Source organism: Plectropomus leopardus, chromosome 5, assembly GCF_008729295.1.
Source record: "Plectropomus leopardus isolate mb chromosome 5, YSFRI_Pleo_2.0, whole genome shotgun sequence".
Classification (NCBI taxonomy): domain Eukaryota; kingdom Metazoa; phylum Chordata; class Actinopteri; order Perciformes; family Serranidae; genus Plectropomus; species Plectropomus leopardus.
Genome location: NC_056467.1, coordinates 5724404 through 5736357, shown reverse-complemented (window position 1 = coordinate 5736357; position 11954 = coordinate 5724404). Strand labels below are relative to the sequence as shown.

The 11954-nt window shown below is 41.2% G+C and overlaps 1 protein-coding gene across 1 annotated transcript; it reads left to right on the top strand.

Moving 5' to 3' along the window:
- Positions 1–1485: 1485 nt before the first annotated feature.
- On the top strand, positions 1486–11035 carry LOC121943045 (calsyntenin-2-like). Its single transcript, XM_042486416.1, has 5 exons — positions 1486–2256; positions 2476–2621; positions 4369–4492; positions 10214–10398; positions 10597–11035. Exons 1-5 carry the CDS (start codon positions 2076–2078, stop codon positions 10816–10818), a joined length of 858 nt encoding a protein of 285 aa, XP_042342350.1. The 5' UTR covers positions 1486–2075; the 3' UTR covers positions 10819–11035.
- Positions 11036–11954: the final 919 nt, after the last annotated feature.

Sequence of the window (11954 nt, the reverse complement as noted above, 5' to 3'; positions counted from 1 at the left end):
ACCATAAGCTAATGTCCACACTGGACTAACTAAGCCAAATCAAAGTGTATTGACTGTGTAACTATGTTTTATTGCTTACAAGTTCAACTTTTACTTAAAATAGAAGAATTTGTTCTCCCTTGTTTTTTTTAAATGTCGCATTGGTGTCAATGAGCAGCAACAGAAAAAGGCTGGTTTAATGCTGCATTACAGTATGTTGATTTTTTTTATTACTGATAACCATTATTAATATAATTATCATCAATATATGCTACTTGAGAGTAGAAGAAAGAAAAACGCACTCCTCTACCCCATCATCACCTTACAAGGTGTTTTTTGCAATCATGTTAGTTAATATTTGCTTACTTACAGGCTACATCAAACAAACATAGAGCAATGTTAGCATCCATTTCAACAATAACAGCTACAACAGTACCATTTCAAAATTTGGACATTTTTACAAGTCTGTGAACGCAGTGCAGGTGAAACTCTTCATGAGTCAGAGTTTAGTCAGAGTGGATAATTGAGAGGAGCAGCCGGTGCAGAGTGAAATCAAACTTCTAGACCCAACACAATTTAAGATTAAGTTTCACTTTCACTGAGTCTAACGTTCTAATACTCGGTTAGTGCCCAAAGTGCGCTCCATGCTCCGAGGGTGTGGTGATAGAGTTAACTAAATGTTATATGTTAAAGTAGCTCATGTTTTGATCATAGCGGGCCGTCACAAATAAGCGAATGTGTGGGAAACACTGCATCATTATGGAAAATATCTGTCTCTGTAGCAGTTTAATGTTCTATTATGTTCAACAGCTACTCGCTAACATTGTCTGTTTACTGCTTGGTGCTGCTTTTTGTAGAAAAACTTGCTAGCCGCTCAACCAAAACTATGAGCTAACAGTTGATAAAAATTGCCATAAAGCTACATCTTGTCTTCAGTGAAAGCATTTGTAAACTGATCTGCACTTGTATTGACTTCTAGTCATTTTGACCACTCAAAGCACTTTCACATCAAGAGTCAAAATCTCCAATTGACACATTTATGCACTGCTGGCTGAGGCTACTGTACACAGTGCCTCAGCCACCTGCTACTTAGTTTTTAACCATTCAAACACATTCACACTCTAATGATACAGCCACCAGGAGCAATTTGGGGTTCAGCATCTTGCCCAAGGATAATTCAACATGTCGAATGGAGAAGCCTGGGTTTGAACCATTGACCTTCCAAATAGAGGACAACCTGCTCTACCTCCAAGCCACAGCCGCCACCAAAAACAGCAACCCCAAACCGAAGACCACCTTTCAAGAAATGCCTTCATACACAAAAACAATACAGAAGTATCTTCTTTCCATGAATCCAACTTTCTTTCTACTTGTTTTGCTCGCTTTTTTTTTGCTTTCCTCCATTTCTACACCTCATCTCCACCTCCCCTCAGAGACGCCCATCCAGACACACACACACCACATATCTTTCTTTCCCTGCTGGGAAGCTGTTAAATGGGCATGTCCGGTTCCTTCCCTGGGGAGAGTACAGTGAGGGAGAAGGCTGGGTAGCAGTGAGAGGTGGAAGCTAGTGCTTAGCAAACTGTCGAAGAGCCCTAGCAGCCACCCAGCACCGCTGTGATGGGAGCTGTCTGAGGGGACTTGTTACTGCAGCAGCTCACGGCGCTGTCTGTATTCAAAAAGTTGACGAATAATTGGAGTGTGGGCATAGGAGCAGGTGTGTTATGTCCTAAACTATGGCTCTTCAAGTTGTTCAGGGTTTTCTTTCACAAATGTTATGACAAGGTCATGATAGTCATGTTCAGTTCACTACGTTTAATTAATTCTATTTAGTTGGCTTTGTTTTAGTGAAATGATAATGCAAGTTACCACACTGGGATACATAAAAACGGGCTTCCAAGAAAACTGCAGCACAGTTCATTAGAAATGATAACATCATCTGAACCTGAAAATAGAAAATGATCCCAAATTCGAATAGTATTGCCTACAGCTCATCATGCTCGAAAAGCCTAGAATAAGAAAATGTAGTGAGGGCAAACCGATGCTGATATTCTCTGGTACAAGCATTAGAGACAGAAAATTACAGCAGTGTGTGTATGTGTATAGCACGTCGACCTGGGTTGCTGGAGGAGATTATTCATAACTTGGACTACTGTGATATCCTGGTCTTGGGGGAGGAGCTGAGGCCGGAGCAGGAATCTCTCCAACTGCAGCGCAGCGCTCTACTTGGAAAACACCTGGACGCCACTAACTCTACCTCTGGCATGTCAATATATGGTAGGTTACTATGGCAACCACGCCAAAGTGGCATGTGGTGTGCTCATGATAACATCATTTGGTCCACTGCTATTATTGCAACAATTCCCCTCTTTGAAAAATCCATTGATTCATTTCAGCTTTCTGCATATCTAAAATTTGTTTCTATTGTCCAACTCTCCCCTTATCTTTTTCTGCATAACAACTACTATGACAACTCTCTGCTGCATCATCCTACAGGTGTGGACTCCATGTCCAACTACGAACAAGTAATCCGACAGGTGCGTTACTATAACTGGCAGCCCGGACAGCTAACAGAGAGAAGGTTTCGCCTCACGTGCTCGGAGCTCAACGGACGCTACACCAGCAACGAGTTCAACCTAGAGGTTAGTTGGAACTACAGCTTGACTGATGTGACATAAATTAATAGTTTCAATCTATATTCAAGCAAAAACTCCAAACATTCACTGTGTCCAGCTGGCCAAATTTCTTTATCAAATATGAGTTATCCAAATATCTTTGGGTTTTGGTCAGAATGTTGGTTGAAAAAGCAAGCTTTTTGAAGAAGGGGTCTCAAAATTTATTCCTTTTATTACTAATTTCTGACATTTTATAAACACTGATAAATCAAGAAAAAACAGTGAGACTTTTAAAGAGTATTTGAGGCCTTGAGCATCATCCATCCATCCATCCATTTTCTTTTGCTTATCCGGAGTCGGGTCACAGGGGCAGCAGCCTGAGCAGGGAAGCCCAGACTTCCCTCTCCCCGGCCCAGGTGTTCCCAGGCCAGCTGAGAGACATAGTCTTTCCAGCGTGGCCTGGGTCTTCCCCAGGGCCTCCTACCGGTGGGACGTGCCCTGAACACCTCACCAGGGAGGCGTCCGGTAGGCAACCTAATTAGATGCCCAAGCCACCTCATCTGGTTCTCTTCAACACGGAGGAGCAGCAGCTCTACTCCGAGCTCCTCCCAGATGACCGTGCTTCTCATCCTATCTCTAAGAGAGACACCAGCCACCCCACGGAGTAAGGTCATTTCGACCGCTTGTACCCGCAATCTTGTTCTTTCGGTCACTACCCAAAGCTCGTGACCATAAGTGATGGTAGGAACGAAGATCAACCGGTAGATCGAGAGCTTTGCCTTTCAGCTCAGCTCCCTCTTCACCATGACAGATCGCAGAGTCTGCATTACTGCAGATGCTGCACCGATCCGCCTGTCGATCTCCCGTTCCATCCTTCCCTCACTCGTGAACAAGACCCCAAGGTACTTAAAGTCCTCCACTTGGGGCAGGATCTCATCCCCGACTTGGAGAGGGCACTCCACCTTTTTCCGGCAATAAGTATTGCCACCCCTGCCCAGCGCCTCTCACCAGTGGCAACTCCAGAGTGGAAGAGAGTCTAACCCCTCTCGGGAAGACTGGTTCCGGAGCCCATGCTATGTGTCGAGGTGAGGTCCAACTATATCTAGTGAGAACTTCTCAACCTTGCGCACTAGCTCAGGCTCCTTTCCCACCACATTTCAGTTAAAAGGGGCACTTGAAATTCTGCACAATCATCACACAAGTAACAGTGGCTGGATACACCAACATAGACTGGTTCAACATATCAATAACAGGCACACTGCAACATTGAACAGTTCACCTTCTCCTAAAAGGATCAGTAAATCCGGCTCCTCTGACAGGCAGAAACATTCACACACACTCCATCGGTTATATACTGTTCTTGATGATGTGCCAATATCAGCTCAATGTGTCCATGGTTTGTTTCTGTCCCTGGTCTGAACACGGTTTGACTTATTCATACATTCTCTGGTGTTTGTTGGAGGGAACAAAATGTTTCAACAGACTCCTTTTGAACCTTGGAGGGTGTCAGTGAATCTAGTTTACATTTAATTTCCTGTATTGAGCTGACCCTGTCCCCCCAAAAGGCATAAATACATTACATTACATTCCCATTTCTCCTGGCCTCGCTCTAAAATCTTTACTTTATCCTGTCTAGAATTTATCATCTGAATGAGTAAAAGCTAGTTTAGGCATACAGGTGGGAGAAACTTGGACTGAATGATAAATAATGTAAAATGTTGACTGTAACCACTCCAAACAAATCATCACTATTGCTATATTTGTCCCTAACCAGGTGAGCGTGCTGCACAGTTCGGAAGCAGGGGAGCATGTCAATCACATGATAGCCCCGCCTCAGTACATGCAGGTGGTCCACCATCCATCTATGATTCATGACCTGTACCCCAGCCATAGCTCAGGTAAGAAAACACTGCCTAATTCCTTTGTAAACAAATGTATTAGATTGATTTTGTCCTTTCTTGTTTCATTTGTCCCGTTCTTATCTTCAGGCATATTAATATCCCATCCTGTCAGGTCAGATTACATCACATTACCGTGAGATACAGTTTTACCAGCAGAGCTACACTGAGGTTATACAAGGCTGTAAACATGTTTATTTCTGCTGTTAATTTGGGCATTTTAACAAGGGAGTCAACAGGGATTTTCTCAGTTTTAGAGCCAGTCTCAAGTGGCTATTCAAGAAGCTGCAGTTTTTGCAACTTCTGCATTGGCTTCATTTTTCAGCACAAAAGTTGCCAATTGGTTGAGACACTTTTGGGGAACACCAGGCCCAGTCTTATTTCTTGTTTTTACCCTTACCCCTCATTTTCAAGAACCCCTTTGCCCCGTGGAATAAAGTTACAAGTGGTAGTGGTTGAAATCTTCCACTTTGTAATATGTAGAAGTGAAAGCCCACTGACAAAATGGCTATATGTGATGACTTGGGATGAGACCAGGCTCGAAAAAAATTTGGATGGGCTGTGTAGCCCTAACATTTTTCCCTGACCTTCTATCAAAACAAGAATTAGGACAGTGTAGCAGATACGCAAACTCGCAACATGGAGGAGCACAGGCTAAGTGGTGGGAGCAAGGTTGCACTGGGATTAAGCCTTGTATCGCCTGCCAACATAATAACAGGCCACAAATGTAAAAAAACCACAAACCTAATACAAATCTGTAGCTTTTTATGTAATAATCCCACATACGTAATAGCAGTTGCCTACTACCAATGAACAATGTAATACGTAATCAAACTCTACGTATTACGTAAGGTTCAAGGTGAACTTGTTAATTCACAGCCGATACTGCGTGCAATGTTTCTGTAACTTATTTATAACTTAGCCCACTGGCAGCTGTATAGGTAAATAAACAACAACAATGACCACAAAGATCAGTTTTCATTACATTTGTGGGAAAGTTATTGCCTTTTTTGAAAGCTGAAAAATTTCACCTTCCCACAAATGTAACAAATCTGTGCAAATGTAATAACTATTACATTTGCAGAAAATGACGCATTACATTTCTAGTTGGCAACTCCTATTACGTTTGTGGGATGTGTATTGTGTTTGTGGGATTACTCTGTTACGTCACACAAATTCTACATAAAATGTAGAATTTGTGTGACGTTTGTGGTTTATTACGTTTGTGGGCTGTTATTATGTTGGTGGGTTTTACAAGCCTTAATGTGAGAAAATGTAGAAGATGACTACACAAAACACTGATGGGCACTTGAACGCCTTCACGCACGGACGGAGAAGTGCTGAGAATCAGACCCAGGAGCATCTCGCTAACCACTGAGCCACAGCTGTAAAAGAAATGAGCCTGGAAAGAGTGTTTATGTCAGCTATCCATCCCGGGGTAAACACGGCTAGATCCAAGGGAACGCTCAGTTTCGCTTTCTGGTTTGTTTATCATTCTATTCGTCTGACTACTGCTCTCGTACAGCGGTCCTCAGATAGAGAGCAGTATAAAGAGGACCCCTCTCAAATGATGCAGTGGGCTTTTTCGCCCTCCCTCAGTGCATATGAGTGATCTGAAGTAAAGAGAACATGGTAAGGAGGAGAGACATTGGTCTTAATCTACCACACCAGATTTAATTATTCATGAGACTCTAATGGATTCTACTTAGAGTCCTGGAGAGTTCAGTGGCCAATGCTGTTCGCAGCCCTGAGACTTACACACATGCATGTGTATGTATGTGTGCATGTGTGTGAAAAAACATAGATTTGCAGTTGCATTTTCAGCCCTGGCATGCATGTAGCACATGTGAATGTTTCAGATGATATCATGCTGTATGTAGAGTACAAAGTGAAAGGGAAAATGCCCGTGTGTGTGTGTGTGTGTGTGTGTGTGTGTGTGTGTGTACACACTGACCCAAGTTACTCCAAGGGGCTGCATGCAGCCTCACTGCGAGGAAGATCAAAGGCCGTGGATTTAGTGTGAAAATCTAGGGAACTAGACTGAATCAAATGATCATCTGAGGAGTCCACTGTGAGTCTCACTCTCATTAAACACACACACACACACACACACACACACATACCAGCTGGGACTAGTGCAGAAAGGGCAAGCACAGAGAAGTCGTGTTATTTCAGTAGGCTGGAGATCAGAGCAGAAGAGAGAAACATTTTAGATCAAGAGAAATCCCTCAATGTGTGTTGTGGTTATGCTGCTAAATAGGGCTTATGATACATCTTTGCAGCCATGTACTGCGCTGGGACCTTGATTAAATGCGTTTAAGGTTTTTTGAAAAAAATCTGTAAGTAACACAGGCTTAAATGAATGTGCTTAAAGGGAACTTAAAGGGACAGCTCACTCCATATTCAAAACCACATATTTGTCCTTTTACCTGTGGTGCTATTTATCAATAGGGTTGGGTACCGAAACCCTGTGCCAAAGTGGCTCTGGTTCCTATCTCCTCCTCCAGCTGTACCTACTGTACCGAATCCTGACGCAGATTTTGGTGCGTCATTTCCATGCCAGATTGTGTGCACAGCAAGTGTGCAGCCAAGAAAGAAAGAGAGAGAACACGTGTGTCTGCTGGTGTGTGCCAGTGACAGTTACGGTGAGGATGAGGCTGCAGTGACCAGAGCAGAGAGTTGGGCTTTTTGTCAGTGAACAAATGCTCAATCCAAGCAAAGCTCCCATGTCATTCTTGCCACCAGCTGAGTACAGTGAAGAAGGGTTATCCCTGAAGTTAGCCTCATTTTAGAAACTGACCAGGCTTCCTTAAGATGGACCGTTACGGTGGACGAGCTATTCTCACTGTAGTAATTCTTTACCAGATAACGAATAAGATAATTAATCCCAACTTGTCGTTGGTTTAGTTTTGATTATTTGAATGTTTTACGTGAATTTGTAAGTAGTGTTTTGTATTAATTCATATTTATATATCTAAGCGTACTTTAAACTGTTAAGAAATAATATATATATTATATATATATATATATATATATTTATATATATATATATATATATATATATATATATAGTTCTTGCCTTTTCAGTAAAAAAAAAAAAAAGGCTGTTCCTTAAAGTCATAGACCGTCATTTTGTGTTTTATTTTGAAAGAAAGTATTGGCTCGGCTGATTAGGCGCCGGTAACATTATAAAAATATGGCTTTTGCACTGGTATTGGATTTTTTTTAAAACTCAGCAGTAATGTCTCTTTTCAAAAATAACAACCCAGTTACTCATTGTAATCCTCAGACCTGTGCGCAGTTTAATGAACTTTTTTTTTCGACTGAACTACATCTGCCAACTGTATCACAGCGCAGGAGGAAGCTGATGAGAAAGGGGATAACAGAAGTTATTACAATTCATCCTGAGTGGGTCATAACTGTTTGAACAACCTTTCATAGCGATCAGTCAATAGTTGTTGAGATATTTCAGTCAGGACCAAAGTGATGGACAGACAAGCACACTGACAGACTGACATTTTCCATCCCTAGAGCCATGCTGCAGGTATTGATCAGTGAAGGCATGAAAGTACACTGAAAACAGGCCAAAAAATGACATTATGGTGTAAGAAAATCAATAAGCTGTCACAACCATAATTAAAGATCACAATCACCATATTTAAAGTTTAAAAAGGCCGCTTGTACAATAACTTGAGAAAGAATAAAAGAAATCAATAGGCTATCAAAAAAGGCAATCAATATCCAAGGTACCAGATAACCAAAGACACAGTTATAAAGAGGCCTCTGCTACAACATCATGAAAAGCAAACAATGACTCATCTATAGCCAGGCTGAAATGCCTATGTTATCACTCTGGGAGAGGAGTTTGAAAGGGTGAAAAATGTGGGCAGAGTCTATGGACAAGATGCTATTGAGATGCACTATGGGATGTGTAGCAACAATTTTGAGCTTGCTCCTTGTCAGGGACTATAACTTAGGACATCAGCCTTTGCTGCTCTTATGTGGGGAGTTTGTTTTCTTAAATCTGCCTCTTGCACATACCCCAACTGCCCTATGGTTCAAGTGTAATACTACATCAATGTCCCTCTTTAATCTGTAGGGACTGCACATTTTACCTTTTTTGATAATTTTAGCTGTGTTTATACATATGGCATAAATTTTGAGGAGACCGTGTATTTTTGTTTAATCTTGGATTTTCCAGGTAATCTCCTATAATAAGTCTAAAATACACTGTGGAGACAGAACTGTTACATTCATACTGTTAAGTGCAAAATATACACCACTGAAACCCACTCAAACTGCAATTTATGATCCCACAGCCCTCAAAGCATAAAAACATGCATTGTTTTGTTTTGTTTTGTTTTCCTAGGTGTGATTTTTGAATTGGAATTGTAATTTTACTATTTTCCACCTGATTATATCATCTGTTTACCATATTTGGCATATGGAGAAAATACATGCTATTTCCATAAGGTGCACTGTCACAGTCAATGTTGCTGCAAATCGCTGACATATTCCAGGCTGTGATCATCAAGAAAAAAAATCTACTTTGCATGTAGTATATTGAAAATAAGCTTTTTTTCATCTAAAAAACATAGTAGCATCATGACAAAAACCTGGCATTTAAAGGGTTAAAATTCTGAAAATTTATGAATATTTGATATTTCGGATAAGAGCTAATGTTGGTTGTCAATGAAAGTCAATGAAAACAGAAAATCATATAAATGTATAATATTTTTTTGAAAGCCTGATTTTAAAAGCGTATTTTGTGTGCAGAGCGATACAAGTGTGTGTAATATTAAAGCGGACCCTAAGGGCCAAATCAGTAATGTGCAGGATTTAGCGGCAGCTAGTGGTGAGCTTTGCAGATTGCAAAAAGCTGAAACTTCTGGTTAGAATATCTTCAGTATTCAGTGTAAGGGAGATTTTCTCAGGGAGCTGAATTATCCACAGAGGTCTCTTTCTCTCCAGAGCAAGCTGTTCCCATGATTTAAACAATTAAAAACTCAAAATAAAACAGCTACATGTTAAAAAAATAAAAATAAGTGTTTCTCCGATGCTGTTCAGCTCTGCACACACAGCCCACCAGCCTTTTTTCTCTGATAACATAAGATCCAAACATTCAGGAGTTTTGTGTTTGTTTTTTTACTGGGAGTTGAATTATCTGCAGAGATCTCTTCCTCTCTCAAAGAAACAGACCGGGCATTTTAAACCGATATAAACACTGAATAAAGCAGTGTCACGTCAAAAAGTAGTGTTTTCTGATGCTGTTTGGCTCATTACAGAGTTGTTTTGCCGACACAAAAATGCAAAAAAGGGAAAAAGCACTGCATTGATGAGGCCTTGCTCCTTATATAGACACAAATGGCTCATTCTTAAGTTAAAAATACATGAAGATAATTATTTTCAGGTGATCAGGCACTAAGAAAAGATAGTTTGTATATTCTATTCCATTACTGCCAATATGTACCCCAAAACCCTTCACAGTGGACCTCTACATGTTTAAAAAGTTAAAATCCAAACACGTTTTCCAACACAGTGTTGGATTCTGGGTCCTTTCTCTGATTTAAAAAAAAAAAAAGAAATGATATTAAATTCTGGCTATATAGTGAGTTATTGAGGCAACTTTGGGATGACTGCAATGCTTTTTCCTGCTCCTTCTCTCAAAAATCGATGATTCCATTTCTCTTACCTTTTTCTCTTATCTCGTCTCGTCCGCAGCCATGCCAAGTGCCGCCACCGTGGTAATTGTGATGTGTATCGCTGCTCTGGTGGTGGTTGTGGTGCTGGGCATCTATCGCATCCACTTGACCCACCAACAGGAGGTCAAGCTGGCAGAGACGGCGAAGGAGGCGGACATGACCTGGGATGACTCTGCTCTGACGATCACGGTCAACCCAATGGAGGTAGGCCAGCGGAGGACTGGAGTATTGGAGAGGTGTTGAGGGAGGGGAATATGAGGTATTAGGAGATAAATAAAAAGTATGAGTGACTGGATAATGTACAAGATAAAAATAGATATGTAGAATTAATTATGATTTCTTGCTTTTACTTCTAATTTCTGATTATTTAGTTTCTGAAACACTCTGAATTTCTCACCACAGAACCTGGAGGAGCCCCAGGCTGCAGAGGAGGAGGCTAGTGAGGATGAGGAGGAGGAAGACGAAGAAGAAGATGAGGAGGAGGAGGAAGATGAAGAGGAGGAGGATGACATCACCAGTGCTGAGTCAGACGACAGTGAGGAGGAAGTGGACGTCCAGCTACCCAGGATGCATCGTCCGAGCAAGAGGGGCCAAAACTGGGACAAAACAACGATATCGTATTGAGACACACATTCACGCTCACTCACATGCATACACACTCTGCAACATGTCCATTGTGAAACCTCAAATCAGATGGTTGATACAAAGAGACTTTATATGATGTTGATGCTCTAAAAATGAGGTTATATCGCCCCCTACTGGAAGACACCACTGAAATGCACACAGTGCAATGATTTAGCCTTATCAGAAAAACTCCCATTTTATACAGCCGGTAAAAATTAATACGACACTAAAACTGCTCGTCAATCAAAAGACTTTCATCCGTCTTAAAGGTACAGTTTGCCAAATTTACAGCTGTGTTTCTTCGAGTTATCTCTGTCCCATTACAGTCTGCACCACAACTACAATCATTAGGGAAATAGAGTTGTTTGAATTTCATTTTGTCAATGAAACCCTGCACCATACATTGAGTTTGTGTCACATGTGTTCCACAGTGAGATTTCTGATGTCCCACGAAGATGCAAAACAGTCTTTATTTAAGAAAACTGAGTTGCAAACGTAAAGAAACTGACTATTTTTGTTTTGTATACTTCATGTTATTTATCAGTCTTTATTCTAGCCTACGTGGCAAAGCCAGGTGATTTTACAGAAATAGCATATTTTCAATGGTACTCAAGAAAAAAAAGAAAAAAAAAAGACGATCTGTGTGTAGTCATGGTGAACTAGTTGAGGGGTTTTTGGGAAAGACAGAGGAGTCTCCTTGTAAATTTTTATACGCTCCTTTCTTGTAAATAGTGAGTATAGTAGGTGATCCCCCACCCCACTCCCTAACACACATTTCTTCACCCAGAAACCCTAGTCTCCACCTGTATACAGCACACATGCCACCTCGTCATGTATGTATGCATACCCTGAGCCCTTAGCCTGCAGGAGTCTTCACTGAACTGACCCCTCAGTCCTCTATGTGTTTCTAGCTCAGTGTTCAGATCATTCCAGCTGACTGTGAGTTTGTTAGGATGGATGTGCCAATGCCTTCATAGTGACTGGGTCATTTAAAGGTGCACCAGGCAAGGTGTTGATGGAAATTGGCAGCGATCTTATACATCTAAATCACACGTGACAGAGAAGAGAGTCCCCTCACTGCTCATCTATACTCCACAAGAGTTGCCCAAATTAAATCTTAAGGCCCAGGCACACTG

Coding starts and splice junctions, on each gene's coding strand:
- LOC121943045 (XM_042486416.1), top strand. CDS start 2,076: ATGTGTATAGCACGTCGACCTGGGTTGCTGGAGGAGATTATTCATAAC. Junction 2,622..4,368: donor GCAACGAGTTCAACCTAGAG/GTTAGTTGGAAC, acceptor GTCCCTAACCAG/GTGAGCGTGCTGCACAGTTC. Junction 10,399..10,596: donor TCACGGTCAACCCAATGGAG/GTAGGCCAGCGG, acceptor TTCTCACCACAG/AACCTGGAGGAGCCCCAGGC.